The sequence below is a fragment of the Trachypithecus francoisi genome, unplaced genomic scaffold (assembly GCF_009764315.1).
Source record: "Trachypithecus francoisi isolate TF-2019V2 unplaced genomic scaffold, Tfra_2.0 Lachesis_group13, whole genome shotgun sequence".
Lineage (NCBI taxonomy): Eukaryota > Metazoa > Chordata > Mammalia > Primates > Cercopithecidae > Trachypithecus > Trachypithecus francoisi.
In genome coordinates, this window is record NW_022681458.1 from 128917036 (window position 1) to 128941831 (window position 24796).

The following is a 24796-nucleotide window of genomic DNA, read 5'->3' on the forward strand; positions in this document are numbered from 1 at the left end:
ATGGACCGTGTGTGACTTACTTTCTACTGTTTTCCTGAATAGTATGCTATGGATAGTAGGTGTTCAGTGTGCATTGTCCAGTAACAGTGTAGATGGATGAGCGTGGCACAGATGAATAGATGGGTGGGTGGGCAGGCAGGGTGTGTGTGACAGACTGATGAGAAGGCTGACATTTCTATAGGGTGCAATAATGTTTAAGACTGGGGAGATTGTTAGAGGGTTTACACTACTAGGCTGGAGACCATTTTGTAGCCTGTAAGAAATTACTGGGTGGTTTAGAGCAAGAGAATGACTTGTTGAAACTGCAATTCTAGGAATAATAATCTGAGGGGAAATGAATGATGAGGATTGCCCTGTGACACTCATTGGAGAAGGGACCTATCTAAAAAGAGTGGAAATGACCTTTTATTTCTGTTAAGGGTCTAAAAGGTGATATTTTGTTAGACCTGAAAAATAAAAATCAGTTTTCTTATGTATTTTCTCTTTAACCCCTGCTTCCTCCATAGGAGCAGGAAGAGCTTACTCTACTGGTTGGACTAGGGAAGGGAGAAATGAGTTAAGGGGATCTCTTTGAGACTGTTCGCCAGTTGACAAGTGACAGGAATGGGAATAGGATGAATTTCAACCATTAAACTGACACGTACTTATATGACAGCTGTGTGAGATATGTATGTTTTCATCAGCCTTGTGTCTTTGATGTGCGACTTCAATAGGGATAAGGGCCATGTTGTGAAGTTGTTCAGTAAACATGGAACTTAATATACTTCACTCACACAGTTCTATAAATCTTATATGATGATCAAGTCAGGTTATCAGTTGAATATTAAGAATAGATTGGACTGGAACTAATAGATACGTATTTCATTTTTTCTCCCAGATAACTTCTTTGTGGATGATTATGCTAGATTTACTATCTTGGATTCCCCAGGCAAGACTGCTGCTGTAGCCAATAGTATGAACTATCTGACAAAGAAAGGTAATCCATTTGAGGCTTATTATCTTGCATTCAACATTTTTTTGAAAGTATTTGCATATTCATCTTAGTGTGCAAATCAAGAGAAAAAAGGGAGAGACTTCATACTTTTTCTTATTATTTCTTATAATGCTTTGAGTCCAGAAAACAGCTGTTTAAAATTTAATTATTTGTATATTTGTTGAAAATATACGTTTGTTTAAAACTTCAAATGTCTTCATAAATTTCGTATTACCTGTTTTGCCTTTTGACTTTAGTCAAAAGGAAAAATATTTGATAGTTCAAATGGAAAAACATTTGTGATATCAAAGTGGGTTATTAGATTAAAAATGACAGTACAGGGTTAATATTATTTTCGGGTTTATAAGATGAAGTTGGTTTTAGAAAGCCTTGTATAATCTTTGAAGCTGATTTTGGGTAGAGGTATTTATTTAGGCTAAGATTGTGTAAAATGACGCCCCATTAGTGGCGGACAGATTCTGTCCCTTTCGGGTCATTGCTTCAAAAAAGCACTGGCTGTCTTTTAAGGCAGCTATTTTTACCGCCTGTTTAAATCCCCGCTGTGGTTTCTCCCCAACAGAAGTTCTGGTTTCCCACCTATATGTAAAGTACAAGCAATGACTCCATTTGGTTCTTTAAAGAAACTGTTTCTTAGGGTACTGGGACAGCACCATGATGCCGACAGGACTAAGCAGCAGGAAGAACCATAGACCATGTTAGCCATGTTTAGACTTTTGACTGTTACAGTAGGCATTCATTACAGAAATGATACTTTCTTTTTTTCTACTCTCTTCTCTTACCTTTGTCCAGGAATGTCTTCCAAGGAAATCTATGGTAACTTAAAACTTCAAAATGTTCTATTTCTTAATTTTCTTCTTTGGTTTCTGTGACCATTGTAATTTAGAATTTATCAACACTTAATTGTACTGTTTCTGGAATCTGTGGGTAACAGGAAGCTATATCAATGTAGATCATTTTTTTTTTTTTTTGAGACGGAGTCTTGTTCCATCACCCAGGCTGGAGTGCAGTACCGTGATCTCGGCTCACTGCAAGCTCCGCCTTCTGGGCTCAGGTGATTTCAAGTGATTCCCCTGCCTCAGCCTTCCAAGTAACTGGGATTACAGGCGCCCGCCAGCACGCCCAGCTAAATTTTTTGTATTTTTAGTAGGGACAGGGTTTCACCATGTTGGCCAGGCTGGTTTTGAACTCCTGACCTCAAGTGATCCACCCGCCTCAGCCTCCCGAAGTACTAGGATTACAGGCATGAGTCACTGCACCTGGCCAATGTAGATACATTCTGTATAAACATGTGTGAAGAATTATTTTCAGAAAATAACAAATTAATATGATTAAAAATGACAATATGTTACCCACATGTTCAAAGGCTGTTTTTCATTTTACATGCTAACAGATGCCCAGACCACAGTAGAATTAATCAGTGCATGTTCCTAGTCTATAACTAAACTCTGTGGGAAGATTCCCTGCTTTCATTATAGCAAAAGTTTACCACTTTTTCTTCTATCTTTATTAAGCTTGTCATTTTCTTCTTTTTGCATGATTCTCACAAATTATTTGGTCAATTTCATTTTCAGAATGTTGAAACACAGAATGTGCTTTTCTCCTCCAACTCAGTTAGCTGTTTTTGTTTTTCTACAGATGATTCTTTTATTCGGCCAGTCACCTTTTGGATTGTTGGGGATTTTGATAGCCCTTCTGGACGGCAGTTACTGTATGATGCCATCAAACATCAGGCAAGTATCTGTGACTTCATTTTATGTTTCTGTTTGCGGCTGTAGTTGTCCTCATGGGCGTCACTGTGCGGCTCGGATTGTTCAGTGGGAGTTGGGAGTCCTGCTTTCTTAATGCTCGAGGGAACAGAGCATTGTATCTATAGAGCTCTGCCAGCTCTCAAGAAAAGAGATCTAAGACTACAGTATCCAGGCTTTGTTGAACGGGGTAGATTCTTACAGAGAAAAACATAAATAGTGAAATCCTCGTCATAGCAAGTTTTATCACATGCCTGTTCATGTTCTTGGCGCAGAGTTGCTCCAACAGTTGTGTTGTCTACTGTATCGGGGAGATGGGGTCCTCACCACGACAGAGGTCTGGACGTGGGGTAGTAGCACACAGGAATGGTAGTGTGTGTGTTTAGCAGAAGTAGATCCAGATGCATTGAGGGATACACACATAGATGTTCTGAAAAGATACGCTGCCGTGAGTAGCTGGGCTTGAGTGAGTGACGATGGCAGGTGGTTGGGAAGCAGCTGATTGTTCTGGAGAGTGCCACTGTTAGAGGATGAGATGGCAAAATTATTTTTCCTGAGCTGTTTCAGTTTGCATCTCCATCCATACCTCCCAACCCTCCTCATGGTCCCCTTTCCACCCCGTACCTGGGAAGGCTTACTGAAATAAGGAACTAGCCAGGTGGTTTCAGTTTCACTCATGTGCCGAGTGCCTTTATTGATCAAGGAGTGAACCAAATGCTGTGGTCAGTTCGAAGTTAGATCAGGGCACTTCTAGCAAAGGGCAATAGTTATATGTGAAAGGCACTCTAACACAAATGTGTAAATCTTCACATGGTGGTAAGGTAGGAGAATGGGGAAGGAGAGTTGCATTTTTTAATAACTTTTAATTGAAGTAAAATGTAGGTTCACAAGAAGTGCTCAAATCATAGGATACACAGTGTCACAAAGAGAACACACTCTTGTAACCACCACTCAGGTCAAAAAATAGAGAATTCTCAAATTCCTGAAAGCCCCCCCACACTTGTGCCCAGACACTACCCCTCTTTCTCTCTTCTCATGTTAGCGAATAGGTTTGCCTATCGTTTAGTTTAGTAAAATGGAATCTTATGCAGTTTCATTTGTGTTTGTCTTCTTTTTTTTTTTTTTGAGACGGAGTCTCACTCTGTCGCCGGGGCTGGAGTGCAGTGGCCGGATCTCAGTTCACTGCACGCTCCGCCTCCCGGGTTCACGCCATTCTCCTGCCTCAGCCTCCCGAGTAGCTGGGACTACAGGCGCCCGCCACCTCGCCCGGCTCGTTTTTTTGTATTTTTTAGTAGAGACGGGGTTTCACAGTGTTAACCAGGATGGTCTCGATCTCTTGACCACGTGATCCACCCGTCTCGGCCTCCCAAAGTGCTGGGATTACAGGCTTGAGCCACCGCGCCCGGCCTGTGTTTGTCTTCTTTGCCCAATCTTTTGTGAGATTTATTCATGTTGTTACAGGTAGGTGTATATAATCCTTTTTCATTCTGTAGTATTATATCGTATGGCTGTACCACAAAGTTTTGTTTGTTGAAGTTATTTGAAGGACAGCTGGGTTTTTAGCTTGGTGCTATTCTAAGACTGCTGCGACGAATATTCTTGTATGTCTTTTGGTACACCCAAATGTAAATTTCTATTGCTTATATTATTGGTACAAGCCGTTGGGAAGGCCATGTGAATGAAGAAGGATTTGAGCAGAGCGCTGAAAACACTTCTAACACAAGTGTGTTAGAAGAATACAACATGTGTGGTAGAAGAATATAAAATGTGTTGGGTAGAGATGGGACTCTGAGGGTCTGTAATTTATGCTATATTTACAGGGGTGGTAAGAAATGAAGTTGGAAAGGTGGGCTGGGGGCCACTTCATGTAAGGTTTTGAGTGCTTGATGATGGCATTTTAATTTTATTCTGAATGCAGAGAACTACTTTCTTTTTTTTTTTTTGAGATGGAGTCTCGCTCTCGCCCAGGCTGGAATGCGGTGGCGTGATCTCGGCTCACTGCAAGCTCCACCTCCCAGGTTCATGCCATTCTCCTGCCTCAGCCTCCTGAGTAGCTGGGACTACAGGCGTCCACCACCACGCCTGGCTAATGTTTTTGTATTTTTTTTTTAGTGGAGACAGGGTTTCACTGTGTTAGCCAGGATGGTCTTGATCTCCTGACCTCGTGATCTGCCTGCCTCGGCCTCCCAAAGTGCTGGAATTACAGGCATGAGCCACTGTGCCTGGGCGAGAGTGTTTTTTTTTTTTTTTTTTTTTTTGAGATGGAGTCTTGCTTTGTCACCCAGGCTGGAGTGCAGTGGCGCGATCTCAGCTCACTGCAACCTCCACGTCCCGGGTTCAAGCGATTCTCTTGCCACAGCCTCCGGAGTAGCTGGAATTACAGGCTCCTGCCACCACGCCCGGCTAATTTTTTATATTTTTAGTAGAGACGGGGTTTCACTCTATTGGCCAGGCTGGTCTTGAACTCCTGACCTCGTGATCCGCCTGCTTCGGCCTCCCAAAGTGCTGTGATTACAGGCATGAGCCACTGCGCCCAGCCTGAGACTTTTAAGAGAGATATTATTTGCTACTTATTGAACATGACCGATGTTAATGCTGCTTTTTAAATTCAAAAATATCTACAATATGACTCCCATTTCCCATTTTGTGAACAGAAATCCAGTAACAATGTTAGAATAAGCATGATCAATAATCCTGCCAAAGAGATAAGCTACGAGAACACTCAGATCTCCAGAGCGATCTGGGCAGCTCTCCAAACTCAGACTTCCAACGCTGCTAAGAACTTCATCACCAAAATGGCCAAGGAGGGGGCTGCAGAGGCCCTGGCTGCAGGAGCTGACATTGCGGAGTTCTCTGTTGGGGTAAGGCTCCGAGCCTCTCATGAGGCTGCCCCATTCTGTCTGCCACGGAAGCTCACCCACTACAGCTTCCGTGGTCTATTCATGATCGTGATTTGTCATTTTAGTCCTGAGTCTCAGGGAATTCTTTTTTAATTTGGAAGAATATTTCCAAGAAATAATTCCGTCACATTCCCTTTATTACTTTTAACCTTGCCTAGCTTTCGTGCGGTGCATGATTTGAGTTTTTGTGAGTTTTAAGTATGGGGCCATTTGTTACGCACAGTTTTTAAAAGAGACAATATGGCTTATTTATAGAGCAACTTATGAGCCAGTTATGGGTTCAAGGCTTATATGTTCTTGGTGTGTTTCCAGAATAAGCCTGTGTTTATTCATTTATATTTTGTTACTTATTTTTTGACACAGTTTTGTAGTTTTTAAATTTTTTACAGAATGATGAGTATACACTATTTGATGTTTCAGTTAGGAAAAGAGGCTGTCACTAGAAATTAGCAAGATTTAAAAATGCAGAGTGAAGGAATGATGAATAGTCTGCCAGTTGAACAAATCACAGGAAAAGATAAGGAAATAGCAGTTACTCCAAGTAGTAGGGAGATGGCAGGGAGACTGGAGAACTGACACATCTTAATTATGAAAATTAGTTATCACTACCCAGGGAAAGAAAATTTTATGGTTTATTCACTGTGTTTATTTGTTTATATGATTTGCTTAATAACGACTATTTTTCCTTAATAATGATTACTTTCCTAGGGAATGGATTTCAGTCTTTTTAAAGAGGTCTTTGAGTCTTCCAAAATGGATTTCATTTTGTCTCATGCCGTGTACTGCAGGGATGTTCTGAAGCTGAAGAAAGGACAGAGGGCAGTGATCAGCAATGGAAGGGTGAGGATTTGTCAAGCTTGACTTCACATTAGATCCGTGAACAGTCTTTGCAGCATTCTCCTCTGAAGCTAGTAAACTCTTCAAACAGAGCCACTCTTTTTTCAAAGGTGATTGGGGTTTATGAAGTGCCGTTGATGTTTCTGCCTCCTATTTCCAAGGAGCTGTGCTTTTTGACACAGACAAATATCCCCGTATGATAGAGCCTTCCTGCTGTCGATTTGTGTCCTGTGATTGTGTGAGGCGGTGAGAGCGTGGTGGCTCTCAAAGTCAGTCAGTACGGCCTTTGACACATAAAGTAGCCTTTGTTGTTTTTATGCAGGGAGAATTAATGAAAACGACGTTACGATTTTATTTTACTTTGGAGTTTGCTTACTGTAACATACTGTGATGCACACGGGTTTACACTGTGTCCTTGAGGAATTGATAAGTAAATAACTACAAGTATTTGTTTTGGGCTTCACTTTCTATTATTTCACTGATTTTATCTAGACATGTACTTGTCTCAGGTCTTTAGGGTGATCTGGTGTATGAGATAGCCTGAGGACGCCACAGGGTTCCTTACCAGCTTGCTGAGTGCAGGCAGTCTTCCAGCTCTGAGCACCTGCTCTTCTCTCCTTCACAGATCATTGGACCACTGGAGGATAGTGAGCTCTTTAATCAAGACGATTTCCACCTCCTCGAAAATATCATCTTAAAAACCTCAGGACAGAAAATAAAATCTCATATTCAACAGCTTCGGGTAGAAGAAGATGTGTAAGTTTTGCCATAGGAGGAATTACAGGGGTTATATAATTGGACTTTCCTCATTGATCAGTTAGGATTGTATGTTGTTACTCATACTACATATCCCAAGGTGTTTTATTTCCAGTTTTAAAATCTGACGGTACTCTTCAATTCCAGTTTTAATGTATGCTTCTGTTGAAACGAGATAATTTATTTTGTAGGGTACTCTTTAAAGAACTGAATTAGTTCTCTTTGTTTTTATTTTTATGATTTTGGGTTGTGGAAAATTTCAAATATATGCAGAAGTAAAGAGGCTAGTTTATTTATTACCTGGAATACTTATGTAAAGTCATACATTTCCTCATTGTCTATTTGGTTACCCTTCAGTTTTATTGTGTTCAGGAAAGGAAAGGCAGTTTAAATCTTTCTTTTATTTACCAGTGCAGAATATTGAGTTGTTTCTCTCATATCTTCAAAGGTGTGATGAATTGGTTGTTGTTGATTTTTTAATTTTAATTCTTTCAGTATTATTATAAGCTGATTATTTTAGTGTGTTATTTCTCTTAATGGAAGAAAATAAATTGTTTGGATGAACCCTGGAGTCCATTGTTATACATACGTTGTTTCTGTGTTAAATATCAAATAACTGGGTAGTCGGAAGATCTATTTCTATGTTTAATTTTTTGAGGAACCACAATACCTTTCCCACAGTGGCTGTACCATTTTACATTCCCATTGACAATGCTCAAAGGTTCCGGTTTCTCCACATCCTCACAACACTTGTAATTTTCTGGTGCGAGGAGGGATTTGTTTGTTTTCTTTTTGTAATAGCCATCCTCGTGGGTATGAAGTGCTGTCTCCTTGTGGTTTGATTCACATTTCCCTAATGATTGGTGATGTTGAGCATCTTGTCATGTGCAGATTGGCCGTTTATATATCTTTGGGAAAATGTCTATTCAAGTCCTTTGCCCATTTTTAATTGCATTGTTTTTCGTTGTTGAGATGTAGCGGTTCTTTATACGTTCTGGATGTCACTTTCTTACCAGATACATGATTTGTAAACATTTTCTCCCGTCCTGTGGAGATGTGTTCTTTGATGCATAGTTGGAGGATATAAAATTTAAAAGTTCTGCTCGGGAGGTTGCAGTGAAGCCGAGATTGCACCACTGCACTCCAGCCTGGGTACAGAGTGAGACTCTGTCTCAAAAAAAAAAAAAAAAAAACACAGTGCTGCTGAGTTTTTTTCTTACATCCTCATACTACAGAGTTCAAGAGCATGTTTTAGAGAAGTGTTGACTTGGATAGCTGTCAGAGTCAGCTGTTGCCATGTCTTGTATGACCTGGGAAGAAATCTTTTCTCATTTTGGCCAGTACTGGGGCTACAAATAAGGAAGATCCCTCTTACCTCAGTGACTCCTGAGTGATGCCCTTTGTCCCGACCTGTGAAACGCTTCCTTGATGTAGGCCAGGAGGTACTCGTGACTCGAAGCAGCCATGTCACAGGCAGAGGCTTGCTGTGGCGTGCTGTTGGACCATTGCAGGGAGCTCCTTGGAGTCTTTTTGGGTGATATAATTGCCAGACTGTGCCTAGAAGACTTGCCTTTTGCCAACGAGAGATGGCTCTCTATCTTTCCTGGGTGAATTTAGGGAAATCAGGCAGTCATGGGGCCAAAAGCCGAATGCTAAAACTCTTAGGCTTCCCCAAATTACCTTGTCTGCAGCCGGTTTTCATTGGTGCCAGAGCTGCTCCACCTTGGAGTGGCCCCCTTCCCCGTGACAGCCACAGCTTTCATTCAGGACCCAATCTGCATCCCCAAGGCTGCCCTGAAGCTTAGCTGTGTACACTTTGATCATTGTACTTCATCAGCCTTCAGGGAGTTTCTTGTTGGCCTGCTCACCCCAGTCCACGTAACCAAGTGCCCCTTGACATGTTTTGTGACCATGTTGACCCATCACAGGAAGAGAATGGCCTGTATGATATATATTTGGCATCTATATTGAGTTGAACCAAAATAGTTAATTTGATGTATTTGCTCGGTTCAAAGAAAATGTATGGGCTTAATTATAGTTCAAATACATTTCACAAGTGCTCTTTTAAAATTCTTATTCAGGATTTAGTCTTTGGTTCAGCAAGTTGGAGTTGTTTTTTTTTTTTTTTTTTTTTCAGGTTTAGTTCAAGATCTTTTTCAGTTGGAAATCAATTTTAGAAGGGGCAGGGACAATAGTGGTTTACTGCAGTGTTAATTATAATAGTGAAATTAGAAATAACATAGCTGTTCAATAGTTGGTTGGTTGAATATTTAGATTATTTTGTGTCCATAAATATAACATTATGCAGTCATAAATATATTGAAATAGGCCGGGCATGGTGGCTCACGCCTGTAATCCCAGCACTTTGGGTCGAGGCAGGCAGATTGCATGAGCCCAGGAGTTCAAGACCAGCCTGGGAAACATGACAAAACCCTGTCTGTACTAAAAATACATTAAAATTAGCTGAGCCTGGTGGTGCACGCCTGTAGTCCCAGCCACTCGGGAGGCTGAGGTGGGAGAATCACCTGAGCCTGGAAGCTCGAGGATGCTGAGATTGAGCCCTGGGCAACTAGAGTGAGACCCTGACTAAAACAAACAAGCAAAAATATTGAAATCCCACTGTAATTATCAACCAAGGAAAGGATTTTTATAATATATTTTAAGTGAAAAAGCAGGCTGTCGGTTAGTATAATTTGTTTATATGTTTTTAAAACTATAGAATTATAAGCCAAAATATCGGAGCTTATTTCTTGATATTATGTGTAATTTCAGTTTTTGCCTTTGTGTTTATTTTCCAGTGAACTATTACTCTAATAGTCATAAAAAGTAATAGTTTTAAAAGGACAAGGGAGAATGTAAATAATATTGACAGCCTGTAATGGGCCAGGGCCTCAGCTAGGTGCATTACAGAGTTTTATGCAGTTTTACTGGAGTCATGCAGAGTGGGTGCTGTCTCCATTTCACGTGTGGGAAAATGAGTAACTTCTCCAAGGTTATACAACTAATCACTCTTTCTTAGTCCTGTCAGTACAGACTTTATACCTGGTTCAAACCATCTTGTTAGCAGTCAGTATTTGGGCTGATGATATGTTTGGCAATAATTGGAAAACTTTCAGTTAAAAAGATGCTAAGATTTCTCTGACCCCTTCTTTCAGGGCAAGTGACTTGGTAATGAAGGTAGATGCTCTCCTGTCAGCACAACCCAAAGGAGATGCAAGAATCGAGTACCAGTTTTTTGAAGACAGACACAGGTATAGAATTAATGTTGAATTTGTGCATGTTCTTGAATATTAAACTCTTAATTTGCCTTTACCTCAGCTCCTTCATTTTACCATATAAGATTTATGTGTAAGTTCTTATAGGAATCGAACATTTGTTTGGTGTGCAGTTTATAATACATATATTTGTGTTCATAGATAAAATTCATATGCAAATCTCAGTTGCATGAAAACTGACATTTATTTCTAACTAAATCTGAAATAACTCTTAGTGCACCCTTGTAGTAGAAAACAGACTGCATTTATTAAACAGAGCAGTTGTACTTTTCTTAAATTCAAGAATAAACAAAGGCAGGTCAGGTTAGCTCATGCTTGTAATTCTAGCACTTTGAGAGGCTAACATGAGAGGAATGCTTGAGCCCAGAAGCTTGAGACCAGCGAACAAAAGGAGACCTGTCTCTACAAAAAAACTTTAAAACATTAACTGGGTGTGGTGGCATGAGCATGTTGTCCCAGCTACTCTGGAGGTAGAGGCTGCAGTGAGCCATGATCGCATCACTGCACTTCCAGCCTGAACAACAGAGTGAGACCCTGTCTCACAAAAAAATAAACATTGGCTGGGCGTGGAGGCTCACGCCTGTAATCCCAGCACTTTGGGAGACTGAGGCCGGCACATCACCTGAGGTCAGGAGTTTGAGACCAGCCTGGCCAACACGGTGAAACCCCATCTCTACAAAAATACAAAAATTAGCCAGTCATGGTGGCAGGTGCCTGTAATCCCAGCTACACGGGAGACTGAGACAAGAGAATCGCTTGAACCCAGGAGGTGGAGGTTGCAGTGAGCAGAGATCGTGCCTGGGAGACAGAGCAAGACTCCATCTCAAAATAATAATAATAGTAAAATAAACAGATTATTAAAGTACTTGTCTCGTTCATCTTTTATTGAAAACTTTTTTTTAGTAAAAAATAGGGTTTCATTCTGTCTTCTGCGCTAGGATGCAGTAGCGTGATCTCAGCTGACTGCACCCTCCGCCTTCTGTGCTCAAGTGATCTTCCTACCTCAACCTCCTGTGTAGAATGGACCACAGGTGTTTGCCACCATGCCTGTCTAATTTTTGTAGTTTTTATAGAAATGGGATCTCACTGTGGTGCCCAGGCTGGTCTCAAACTCCTAGGCTCAAGTTATTCACCTGCCTCAGCCTCCCAAGGTGCTGGGATTATAGGCGTGAGCCAAGGTGCTTGGCTGAAAACTTTTGTTTTAAATAAGCTTAGCATAATGAGGGAGTTTGCCTTTTTGTTCTTCACTTTTTTGTTTTGAAAAGTTTTAAACCTAGAAATAGTTGAAAGACTAATATAATGAGCATCCAAATGTCCTTCACTTAGATTCACCAGTTGTTAGTGTGTCACATTTGCTTTATCTCCGTCATCTGCACGTGTGCCTGGTGTGTGTGTGTGTCTGCATGTGTGTGTTTGTGTAGTACTTATAGTAACTGCGTTAGTTTATTTATATGTTTGCATACACACATGGTCATACTTTTTCCTGTGCCATTTGGAAATACATTGCAGACATCCTGACATAACATGTCTGATGTTTTCCGCATGTGTATCCTGAGTGCTAGGACTTCTCCACAGTACAACTTTGATATAGTAATATTAAAAAACAATTTCTATTCACATGTCTCCAGTATCTTTGTAATGACCGTCTACAACTGTTTTTTTGTATTTGTTTTGGTCCAGATTACATATTACAGAGTTGTGTCTCTTTGGTCTCCTTTAATCTGGAAGAGTTCTCTGCCATTTTTTTTTCTAGTCTTTTGTCTTTTACGATGACCTTTTTTAAGAGTCCAGGACAGTTGTCTTATGGAATGTCTCACAGTCTGAGTTGCTTCTTCATGATTAGATTTAATTGTTTCTAGGAGAGAGCCCTGCACAGTAATGTATTGTAGCCTTTGCCGTAGCTGGCAGGTGTATACATGTACACTGATTGTGCCTTGGAATCCCCAGGGAGGCTTTAGCTACAGAGGCCTGTGTCCTACTCGTCTGTGATTCTGACCTGATTAGTCTGGCATGGATTGGACTTTGGTTTAGTGGACCTGTGTTTTCTTGTGACCAATCCTTGTGGGGATGAGGTTTGTGTGGTCAGATCATTTGATGTTTGTAGGCTGGAATGGAGACCCACCCTCTGTTTGCACTAGTTGTGTGTCCTAATTTTTTATGTCAGCAGTGGGTGAAGATTCTTGTGGCTCCTGGATAATCCTTGTGGAATTTGGCCATTAGCACCCAGATTGCACCCATTTTCTCAAGATTTTGTGAACTCTCAGGTAGTGACTCATTAGTCACCAGCGGGAGGAAACCTTTCCTTATCAACCTGCCGTCTTGTTTACCCTTCTTGTCAGAGGTAGCGAGTCCTGAGCCAAGACCTCTTCCCTTTATAGAAATCTTCTTCTCCATGGGTCTCCATGTTTTGTATAATTAAAATACCTTAATTGTAAATTCTATTATGAGACAAATTATAATTACTATTAGAGAAATTCCTCTTATTGGGGGTTGTGTCACTTAAATTAATGTTTATTACATTTAACTCAGAAGTTTCTCATTTATGCTAGAAGTAGAAAGATCTGAACCATCAGTTATGTATATTCTTGCCCTCAAAGTGTGGTCCATGGAGCAGCAGCAAGACATTGTCTGGGAGCCTGTTGGAAATATACAGGCTTTGGACCCACACCAGTCCTGAGGAATGAGCGTCTCTGCATTTTAACAGGTTGCTCCTGGGGGATTCCTGTGTGCATTAATGCTAGTGAGCACAGTGTTCTTCGACACTTACTCTACGCACCCTAGGCAAATGTGTGTAATCTCCAAATCTCGTTCCTGTCTTTGTCACTTTTAGTTTTATTCTGGTCTTTGACCAATATAGTGAATACACTTAAACATGATGTTGCTCATATTGTTTCCATTTCCACACAAATACTCCTCTTTCCTTGCTTTTTTTCTAGTCCCTTTTTCTTGTTCTAGAGATGTGGGGTGAGTAAAGGAGCTCACAGGGTCCGTTTCTGGTGTGCCTGTTGCTGATCACCTAGAACACTGCTGGCTCAGAATGTGAACATGTGTGAAACTCTACCCCAAACCTGGTGTGGGCAGGCATGACTTGAGGTTACCCTCCTGTGTAGAGTCCTGTTTGAGACGCTCTGGTTCCCTTGTGAGCCTTTGTAGAATGCTATTTTCTAATGAGCTTTTCCTTCTAGAATTCTAGAATAGCAGAGAGGTGCAAATTATATTAGGGCAGTGGCTCTCAAAATGTGGCTTTTACTTAGAGAGCTTGTTAAAATGCAGATTGCTGGACCCGTCCCCAGAGTTTCTGATTCAGTAAATCTGGGTTGGATCCTGTCTTGCTGCTCACCAATGCTCAGGGGAAGCTGATGCCGCTGCTCTGGAGCCACACGGTGAGAACAGTTGTGTTAGAGTAACAGAAGTTTTGTTGTATTGGGAGAATAATCACCGGCAGTGGATTTAATCTGAAATTGTTAATAATACCAGAGATTGAAAGCACCTACCTCAACACGGTCACGAAGCTATTCTGATGGTTATTTCCAAAGCAGTTAAGATGTGAAAGAACCTTCATGAGCATGTAAATTGTTTCCAGTTTTCTTGGTTATGCTTTTTTGTGGTATTCTTTTGTATTCATTCCACTTAGGTAAATGTTGTTTGGTAAAAAAATAAAAGTAGTGGTTAGTATGGTAGCCACATTATAGTATTGTTCAGAGCAAACAAACTATAATGGTTTAAACAGTTAACGGTTTTCAAAAATTGGGTATAATTTTCAATCCTTTCAAGTTGAGTCCTTTTAAATGTTCATTAGAGGTCCCTGCTCCTTTTAAGTCACCAAAGTCAGTGTGACTTCACAGGGAGTCCATGCAACAGGAAGTTACCGTTCAGTTAAGAACAGACGAGGGGGCTGGGCATGATGACTCACGCCTGTAATCCTAGTGCTTTGGGAGGCCAAGGCAGGCAGATCACTTGAGGCCAGGAGTTCAAGACCAGCCTGGCAAACATGGCAAAACACCGTGTCTATTAACAATACGCAAATTAGCTGGGCATGGTGGCATGTGCCTGTAATCCCAGCTGTTTGGTGGCTGGGGCACGTGAATTGCTTGAGCCTGGGAGGTGGAGGTTGCAGTGAACTGAGGTCATGCCACTGTACTCCCAGCCTGGCTGAATGAGTGAGACTCTGTCTTTAAAAACAAAACAAAACAAAAGACAAGGACCAGGTGTGGTGGCTTATGTCAGCGCTTTGAGAAGCCAAGGCAGGAGGATCACTTGAGGCCAGGAGTTTGAGACTAGTCTGGTCAATATAGTGAGACTCCCATCTCTACAAAAGATTATAAATTAGCCCGGCATGGTGGCATGTGCCTGTAGTCCTAGCTCCTTGGGAGACTAAGTTGAGAGGATCATTTGAAGCCAGACGTTAGAGGCTTCAGTGAACCATGATCACACCACTGCGCTCTAGCCTGGGCCACAGAGTGAGACCTTGTCTCTCAGAAAGTAACTAAGGAAAAGAACAGACAAAATATCTGTAACTTAATGCTGACAAAGGATATGGTGACATTTATTTTTTGGCCTTGTAAATTTGTTTAGTTCTTCAGGAAATGTGCTTGACAGTACTTATTAGCCACAAAAGTATTTGTATCCTTTGACTCCATCACCTCCTGTCTAGCACTTCCTTGACTCTAAAGAAATTTCCAAATGTGGAGAAAGTTGGTCGTACAAATTGTTTACAGGTTGGAAGCCATCTGTATGTCCAGCAGTAAAGAAAAGCTGGAGTAAACTCTGACAGCTTTGTTTGGTAAATAGCATATTATTTCTCATTCAGGGTGCTTGTTGTGTAACAGCATGTGGAAATCTTTATGCTACAGTAGTGGGAGATGGCAGTAAACTGTTTTGAAATTGCTAATCTGTATCTACAACTGATGTTTATACAGGCATCTAGAAAGGCTTACATAGAGATGCAGCTAAGTGGGCTGAGACAGTGAATATTTTGTGATTATATTTTTCCTTTTTCTTTGCTTTGCAGGTTTTCTGGAATGCTCTTTTATTATTTTTTAAAAATTGATTTATTCCTTTTCTCTTCGTACTCTTCTTGCCAAGAAGTAAAAATTGGCATAATGTTTAATGACTATCACAGCTAACTTCAGTAGCTTTTCTCAGTTTTTGGTTAAATAAAATTTCAAGCTGTTTTTCCTCTCTTTCCATGGACCTTTCCATCCATTTCAGATCCATTATTAAGGTTTTGCAATCTTTGGGATAGACAGAATCATATAGTTGGCCATTATCATAGTCTAGTCTTTCTAGACCTAAAGTTCTTTGAAATGCTAAGAAGGTTGAAGGTTATATTGTACAAAAAAAGCTTTTGTTTCCTGTGTCCTCCAGGTTCATGTTTTATCCTTTTGATCTTTCAGTGCAATTAAACTGAGGCCAAAGGAAGGGGAGACGTACTTTGATGTCGTGGCTGTCGTTGACCCTGTCACCAGAGAAGCACAGAGACTTGCTCCCTTGCTCTTGGTAGGAACGCTGTGCAGGCAGTGCCCATCACCTTTGTTTGAAGTTGGCATGTGCTCTGAAATTCACAGAGAGCTTCGTTTTCCTTGAGTTATCTTCAGCAGGCACTGGACAATGCTATATGAGGTTCTAGAAAGATTGACAGTGGCTCTGAAACAGCTTCGCAGCCCTGGAGCGTTGGTGCAAGTGTGGGTGGCTGCTCATGTAATTTAAAAAAGTGATTAACATCCTCATTTAGAGTAAAACATCCTGGAATTAAGTTGTGCTGTATTTTAATTTATAATGGCAAAGAGGTAAAATAAATATGCTTTTTCATTTTTCCTTTTTTATAACTACCATGGATTCTTTATTTTGGCATGTGTTTTAGACATGTATAGTGTGTTACAATTTTAGGACATTTAAAAGAGCTTTGACAAAGAAACAGTCAGTCCAACATTCGTTGCCGAATAAATCCCTAACCTTTTTTGTGAGTATTGGTATCTCTGTTTTTTCATCGTTTGGCATGTCAGTGGTGAGTCTGAGACCTGTAGGTTTTCCATGATCTGCCTGCTGCTTCCCCGCAGGAACTGCCTTTGTGTGAGGAGCAGTGAGCTGCAGCAGCCTACTTCCCATTATTTTTGGCTACGTCCTATGTATGTGTGATGTAGATTGTGCAGTAGAGTTGTGTTTTCCAGAAGTTTCTCCAGTACAGACTCTATGGCTGTTATCTTTATATCTTTTCTTAAGATATTAATATCTCAGTGTCAAATAATAAATTTCTGAAGAAACAAATCCTAAGTATTTTGTCATCTGGTTTTCCTTCTAGGTTTTGGCTCAGCTGATAAACATGAATCTGAGAGTATTTATGAACTGCCAATCCAAACTTTCCGACATGCCTTTAAAAAGGTAAAACATGCTATGTAAGAAAACAGTTGAAGAATGGTACTGAATACAAGGTCTGATATTGCATGTTGGAGGATCAGATGGATTTATAGGTGGACATCATGTTTGAAATGGTCATTTACTAAATGTTCAGTTTTGCCAGATTTCACTGTAATCAGAAGTTCTAGGAACATAGTGTGTTTGTAGCATTTAGGTGGCGTTAATCCAGGCTGCTTGCATTTGTGCCTTTTCTTTGTTTTTTTTTTTCCCCGAGATGAAGTCTCGCTCTGTCACCCAGACTGGAGTGCAGTGGCATGATCTTGGCTCACTGCAGCCTCTGCCTCCCGGGTTCAAGTGATTCTCCTGCTTCAGCCTCCTTACTAGCTGGGATTACAGGTGCACACTACAACGCCCAGCTAATTTTTGTATTGTTAGTAGAGACGGGGTTTCACCATGTTGAGCAGGCTGGTCTCGAACTCTTGACCTCAGGTGATCCATCTGCCTCACTTCCCAAAGTGCTGGGTTTACAAGTATGAGCCATCACGCCTGGCCCCATTTGTGCTTTTCATCTTAAAAGAAGAATATTGGCTGGGTGCAGTGCCTCACGCCTGTGATCCCAGCACTTTGAGAGGCCAAGATGGGCGGATCGTGAGGTCAGGAGATCAAGACCATCCTGGCTAACACGGTGAAACCCTGTGTCTACTAAAAATACAAAAAATTAGCCGAGTGTGGTGGCAGGCACCTGTAGTCCCAGTTACTCGGGAGGCTGAGCCAGGAGAATGGCGTGAACCCAGGAGGCGGAGGTTGCAGTGAGCTGAAATTGCGCCACTGCACTCCAGCCTGGGCGACAGCGAGACTCTGTCTCAAAAAAAAAAGAAAAAGAGTATTCATTTCAAGTTGGAATATGCATGTTAGAGGAAGCTTGCTTAGCTATATGTTGTCATGAGTTTTGGAATGGTCATTTATGAAAAAAGGGATACAAAAAGCAGTTAGTGTTGTGGCTGTGGGAAATTTCTAACTTGCCAGTGTGCTGTGTTTTATAGGTTAGCTTCTAGGTGGATTGAAATAGCATTTGCAAGTAACCAAAGGGTTCCCAGCTTCCACCATTATTCTTGTATAGGGGAAACGTGTAAATTATTAGTGTTTTCAGGACTAGCCTGAGAGTCCAATCAGCTTTTAGGAATTGGTTTTAAAGAGAAAAATGAATCCTCCCTGAAGGGAGGAAAATGCCCAGGACCTAGTTGTGACCCTGACAGCCATCTGTGTGAAAGAGTGGCCTCCTCCTCAGTGCTGTCCTTGTTTGCCTTTTCTTGCATCTGTAGCAACCACAGGAGGCATCATTAGGTCAAAGATGGTTTTGGAAACACTTTTCCCAATCTGGAAGGGTACTCCTCCAAATCTAATTTGTTTTAACCAGTTGTTTACCTGTGTAAGGGCTTGTACACTCAAGTACCATTGTCACATAGAAAAATATCTAACACTTTCCTTTTCAATTTCAGCTTTTACCGTTATGTCTTAGAACCAGAGATTTCTTTCACTTCAGACAATAGTTTTGCTAAGGGTCCAATAGCAAAATTTTTGGATATGCCTCAGTCTCCACTGTTCACTCTGAATTTGAACACACCTGAGAGCTGGATGGTAGAATCTGTCAGAACACCATATGATCTTGATAATATTTATTTAGAAGAGGTAAGACTATCATTGCTTCCAAATACCTAATCATGTGTAATACAGCAGATTGAATCCTAGTCTAGGTGGGCCTCTGAGACATCAGTGTTCAGGTATGATATTTTTTAAAACAACAGCTTTATTCACATGGAACTCATATACCATAAAGTTTTCCTCATTAACGTGTACAGTTGAGAGGTTTTAGTATCTTCACAGAGTTGTGCAGCCATCACCACTATGTAATTTTAAAATGTTTTCAGCATCCCCAGCAAAGGCCCCATACTCATTAGCAGTCACTCTCCATTTCCCCAGCCCCTGGCAACTGCTAGTCTACTTTCTGTCTCTATGGATTTGCCTCTTCCGACATTTTGTCTAAATAGAATCAAATGTGGTCTTCTGTAGCTGGCTGCCCTCACGTAACAGATTGTTTTCAAGATTCATCCATGTTGTAGTATGTATCGATGCTTCATTCTTTTTAACTTGCTAGATAATATTTCATTTATGGACGTATCACATTTTATTTATCCTTTCACGAATGGACGTTTGGGTTGTTTTTACTTTTTGGCTGTTGTAAATAATGCTGCTATGAATGTTGCATGCAAGTTTTTCTACTGATACATGACTATAGGATGTCTTTGCATGTAGGTCTTTAATTTTTTTCAATGTTTAGTGTCTTATCCTCATTCATATTTTTAGAGTAACTTCCTTATTTTTTTTCTCCTTTCTCTTTCCAACTCAGTTTTTACAATTGTATACAGTCATTAACTGCCACCATAGCCAAGATGCAGAACATTTCCATTACCCCAAAAGTTCTTTTATACCCCTTTGGAGACATTAGCCTCCTCTCGCCTGGTTTCAGGCAACAGCTGATCTGCTTTCTGTCATTATAGTTTTGTCTTTTCTTGAATTTCTTAAAATATGATCATATATTATATAAGTCCTTTTTGTCAGCTTCCTTTACTTTGCATAATGCATTTCAGATTTATTCATGTTGTCTCTGAGTGCATTCAAGTGATTGGATTTTGGCTTGCAGGTGGACAGTATAGTGGCTGCTGAGTATGAGCTGGAGTACCTGTTACTGGAAGGTCATTGCTACGACATCACCACAGGCCAGCCTCCACGGGGACTGCAGTTTACCTTAGGAACTTCAGCCAACCCGGTCATCGTGGACACCATTGTTATGGCCAATCTGGTAAATAATCTATTCATCAGATAGTGATATTGTAGTTACGTTAATTTGGGCCCCATAATTTATGATGGAGCAGTTAGCATTCTTAACCGCAGAGTGAGATCAAAATTCATTATGGGGTGAATTTGGTCAATATAGAAATCCTTAGTTCAGCTAAATTTGTAGGTTGGAATTACATGTCAAAAGAAAAACCATGCTGGAATACTATAACTGAATTGGCTCCTGAAAATAGCTCATGAGCTGACAGCCTTTTTCTTTTCTTTGGAAGTGCGACATTTAAATTTATGCATCACACGTTGATTCTTCCCTGAAACACAGCTAAAGAGCAGACGATTTCTTGGTGTGACTGGCCTTTATTGTACTAGATTTTTGTTGTTGTTTTTGAGACTCCTGCCCAGGCTGGAGTTCCGTGGTGTGATCTCGGCTCACTGCAACCCCCGCCTCCCAGGTTCAAGTGATTCTCCTGCCCCAGCCTCCTGAGTAGCTGGGATTATAGGCACCCACCACCACGCCGGGCTAATTTTTGTACTTTTTTAGTAGAGATGGGGTTTCACCATGTTAGCCAGGCTGGTCTCGAACTGCTGACCTCAAGTGATCCACCTGCCGTGGCCTCCTGAAGTGCTGGGATTACAGGCGTGAGCCACTGCACCTGGCCTGTGCTAGAGTTTTTAATGTGTAGTTTTGATTTTTTAAGAGTTGCATTGGTTTGTTTACTGTGTTATTCACATTATAGTTGATTGATATTTCAGAGATAGAAGTAACTGTTCCTCAGAAATAGCATGTAAGTGTTTTGCAGAGAGCTAACATTGGACTTTTCTTCTTGTCCTAGGGCTACTTTCAGCTGAAAGCCAACCCAGGAGCTTGGATCCTCAGACTTAGGAAGGGACGCTCTGAAGATATTTATAGAATTTACAGGTAGGAGTAAGTGATGCAGGTACATTTTCCCAGAACATTTAGAAATGAGCATTAGCTCTAAATGAATACTACCCTGGCAGTCAGGCAACCTGAATTTAATTTGCAGTTGTATGTGGGATGAAACAGTGGTTTTCCCAGGAAATTAAATATAGAAGAATTGTTAGAGTAGAATTAGATAATAAGAGGTATAGATGCTAATGAGTATAGTCAGGCTTTATTCTTTAATTATTCCTTTGTGCTAACAATGTCCCAGAATCTAATCATTCTGTCACTGTGATGCAGCTCATAGATAGGCAGATGAGAAACTTGAAGAAAGGAGAAAAGAAAGAAAGAACAGCCAAACTTTTCTGCTCAGGGAGTGTATGTGTTGACCCTGAGTGATTTGCAAATGCACAGTACATGGAAACTTTGTGCTGTTAGTGTGGTCTTCCTTGGTCTGTGGTGGTATAGTAAGAGCATTCCCTCTGTGGCCAGCTTTTACCTTAAGGTGTACTGCACATATTTATTAGTTTAAAAATAATTATGTTGCCTTTAAAAAAGTTTGATACAAATTCTGCTTAACACAATTTAAATTAGTTTTAAGCTGTGTGAAAAGACTTCCTGCCAGTTTGTTTAGGTGATGATTTTCATTAGGGCACATTTGAAGCACGCTATAGTATATACTTGCCTTAATTAGCTCCATAGTGACACACATGAAACAGTGGATTAGTGCCTGGTTCTTACCTAGGAAAGAGGAGAATTCTGTTATACTAACACCATTGTAAACAGTAGAAGGTTTTTTTTCCAAATAACATTTTCTTCAGATAAGGTTTTACAAAATTTTGGATGCACTTCCAAACTCCTTCCCTTTTGGATGCCGTGGCCCTTGCCAGCCCTCCCCTTCCCAGGAGCGTGGTGCCCCCTCTTCCTAGCTGTTCAAGGCTCCCCCAGCAGAATCTTCTTTTGTCTGAGAACCCTACTCTCTGCTAGCTGACAGCAAATGCAGTGAGTTCATGTTGTAATGATCACTTTCTGCACCTTGAAATTTGGTGACTGGAAATTTTAGGCATTGCTGTTGATTAATAGGGAAATATAAATTTAATTTTTCTTCCTCTGCTCCTGTCTGCCTGCAAATAGAGTTCTTCTTATAGCGTATAGACACTGAGTTAAGTACAGGGCCTGTTGTTGACTGATTGTTGCCTCCAGGCAGAAATAGCAAGCGGATTTTCTTTACAACACTGTTCCAGTTAAAGAGTAGTGGCTGGGCGTGATGGCTCATGCCTGTAATCCCAACACTTTGGGAGGCCGAGGAGGGTGGATCACTTGAGGTCAGGAGTTTGAGACCAGCCTAGCCAATATGGTGAAACTCTGTCTCTACTAGAATACAAAAATTAGCCAGATGTGGTGGTGGGCGCCTGTAGACTCAGCTACCTGAAGGCTGAAGCAGGAGAATCACTTGAACCCGGGAGGTGGAGGTTGCATTGAGCTGAAGTTGCTCCACTTGCACTCCAGGGTGATAGAGCAACACTCTGTCTCAAAAAAAAAAAAAAAAAAAAAAAAGCGGAAGCAGTGTGGTTCCAGTAATGGTTCAGGGGTCCTGTTCCCCCTGCACTTCTTTACCAAAGACACTGTGCTTAGCTCAGAGCTTCTGAACACAGGCGGTTGTTTAGTACTCACCAGGTGGTTACCACACATCAGTTCCTCTCACTGAGTGATGGGTAATTTGAAAGAGGACTCACGAAGGAGGTTTGGGCATGCACCTTATATAAAGAGAGATTTCAACACGTGCTTCTGTGCAGCTTGAAGGAGCTTAAGGAGCAAGAAGATAGTTGGATCTGGAAAACTCCTTTAAGAGAAGGATGATGGGCCGGGCGCGGTGGCTCAAGCCTGTAATCCCAGCACTTTGGGAGGCCGAGACGGGCGGATCACGAGGTCAGGAGATCGAGACCATCCTGGCTAACACGGTGAAACCCCGTCTCTACTAAAATATACAAAAAATTAGCCGGGCGAGATGGCGGGCGCCTGTAGTCCCAGCTACTCGGGAGGCTGAGGCGAGAGAATGGCGTAAACCCGGGAGGCGGAGCTTGCAGTGAGCTGAGATCCGGCCACTGCACTCCAGCCTGGGCGACAGAGCGAGACTCCGTCTCAAAAAAAAAAAAAAAAAAAAAAGAGAAGGATGATGGACTCAGATGCTCTGAGAGCATTTGCTGCCTTTTGAGAATTGTACCTTGTAATATTGATCTTTCTTTTCTCGCAAAGCCATGATGGCACCGATTCTCCACCTGATGCTGATGATGTGGTTATCGTCCTCAACAACTTCAAAAGCAAAATTATTAAAGTGAAGGTGAGTTTGGTAAAAGTAGTGGCATTCTGTTACTGGACAGCTGTCATGTAAAAATATGTATCTTGGAACCAGCCCCAAGAGTCTCTTTGGAATTTGCTATGGCAATTACAGGGATACTGCTTTAAGGTAAATGTCTTGGTAAGTGTGAGTTTGTGGCTTTCCTCAACTGGAAGATTGTACCTTTTGGGTAATCTCTGTGCAGAACATGTCCCATTTTCTATAAAATATTCTCATAGATGCTATGTTGTTTATGTAGCCACAATTCATAGTATTGTTGATGATTCTCTTCTCAGAATATTGGGAGAAATGGCAATGAAAATTTTCAATAATAAAATGATAGTCCTATTTAATTTCTTTTGACTTCTACTTTCTGTTCTCTGAATGTTGAAGCTTTTAGTACCTTAAATTCAAGTACAGTGTATTCTGGAATAAATGATCATTACACACAGTGAAACCTAGAATAGGCCATGCATAGTCGAGCGGAAAAATGGTCACTGTGCTGCCAAGAAGAAACCGCTGTTTGTGCTAGTGAATCCTGAAAACTGGTCATAACATGAAATACCTCCCTCCCAACAGCTAGAGCCCCAGCAGCCACACTCTTCCCTGGAACTAGCTGTTGGCTCATTGAATCGTGCTTCTGATTTCACTGCACAGTTGAGTTGCGGCTCTTTGCCTATGTTGCAAGCTGAAAATGGGGTTTGTCTAATTAAAAGTGGTTGCTGTCTCCTCACATAAGGCTATGATGTGAATGTCCTGATGGAGATACTTCTGTTGAATCCTTCTAGACTCTGGGTGGGGTTGTGCCTGTTTGTGAGAGAATTGATTGGTAATTCCCTATTGATGACAGGCTCACAGTGTACATCCAGTGAGAGGCATTTTATGCCTATGAGACATACTGGGAGTAAGGTTTATCACGTTTGATTGCAGGTTCAGAAGAAGGCAGATATGGTGAACGAAGACTTGCTGAGTGATGGAACGAATGAGAATGAATCTGGATTTTGGGATTCCTTCAAATGGTAAATTGACATTATAAAGAGTTATGTTTTTAAGGAAAAACTGAGATATAAGCACCGTCCATCCCTCCTTTTTGCATCTTGGGATCCTGTCTGGGCCTTTCACATTCTACTTCGTGCAGCCACATCTCACACTTACATTTGGTATAGATGAGTATTTTCACTTGATTAATCCACAAGAGGTTCGTGTCTCCTAATGGGGAAGTTACTTCTGTTCCATACTTTGTGACTCTCATTACCTGTGCCTGCTCTTTGGAAATTTGACTGCTCTCTGCTCAGTTTACTTCCCGTTGTGTACGTTGCATTCTGGTGCAGCCTGTGTTCAGTCTCTTCCTAAAGCAACACTGTCAGGGAGTGAACATTCTTTTCGTTTTCCCGTAGGTTGGTTTTGTCGGTCTCGTGCTCTCTCCAGGATGTGAGGGAAGCTTCATAACCACTCCTGCTGCAGCTCACCTGCTAGGGAAGGATGGGAAGCGCCATCTCTTTCCTCTTACTTTAAGAGGCTGTGTGTCTGTACCAGTATTTCAAGTGGTCTTGTTTTACTCTTATTGTTATAGGGGCTTTACAGGAGGACAGAAGACTGAGGAAGTGAAGCAAGAGAAAGATGACATAATTAATATTTTCTCCGTTGCATCTGGTCATCTCTACGAAAGATTTCTTCGGTCAGTCTTGTTGATGATTTCATTATATATGAATGAATTTGTCAGTGTTCTTTTTTATTTTTATTTTTATTTTTTTGAGACGGAGTCCCGCTGTGTCGCCCAGGCTGGAGTGCAGTGGCCGGATCTCAGCTCACTGCAAGCTCCGCCTCCCGGGTTTACGCC

General features: G+C 41.2%; 1 protein-coding gene across 5 annotated transcripts in view; it reads left to right on the forward strand.

Moving 5' to 3' along the window:
• Positions 1-24796, forward strand: part of UGGT1 (UDP-glucose glycoprotein glucosyltransferase 1) — a 104123-nt gene that overhangs the window by 66646 nt on the left and 12681 nt on the right. For 4 of the 5 annotated variants that reach the window (XR_004441845.1, XM_033231913.1, XM_033231912.1 and 1 more), the window contains exons 20-34: positions 878-976; positions 1784-1807; positions 2630-2724; positions 5394-5600; positions 6348-6479; positions 7102-7232; positions 10388-10483; positions 15904-16006; positions 16809-16888; positions 18364-18553; positions 19566-19724; positions 20551-20636; positions 22875-22959; positions 23887-23975; positions 24530-24634. Coding sequence is in view for 4 of the 5 variants with exons in the window: in XM_033231913.1 (XP_033087804.1) it covers positions 878-976; positions 1784-1807; positions 2630-2724; positions 5394-5600; positions 6348-6479; positions 7102-7232; positions 10388-10483; positions 15904-16006; positions 16809-16888; positions 18364-18553; positions 19566-19724; positions 20551-20636; positions 22875-22959; positions 23887-23975; positions 24530-24634 (1681 nt within the window). In the remaining variant the exon portion in view is untranslated. The remainder of the gene's footprint in view (positions 1-877; positions 977-1783; positions 1808-2629; positions 2725-5393; positions 5601-6347; positions 6480-7101; positions 7233-10387; positions 10484-15903; positions 16007-16808; positions 16889-18363; positions 18554-19565; positions 19725-20550; positions 20637-22874; positions 22960-23886; positions 23976-24529; positions 24635-24796) is intronic. The other variant, XM_033231911.1, reaches the window with a different exon arrangement.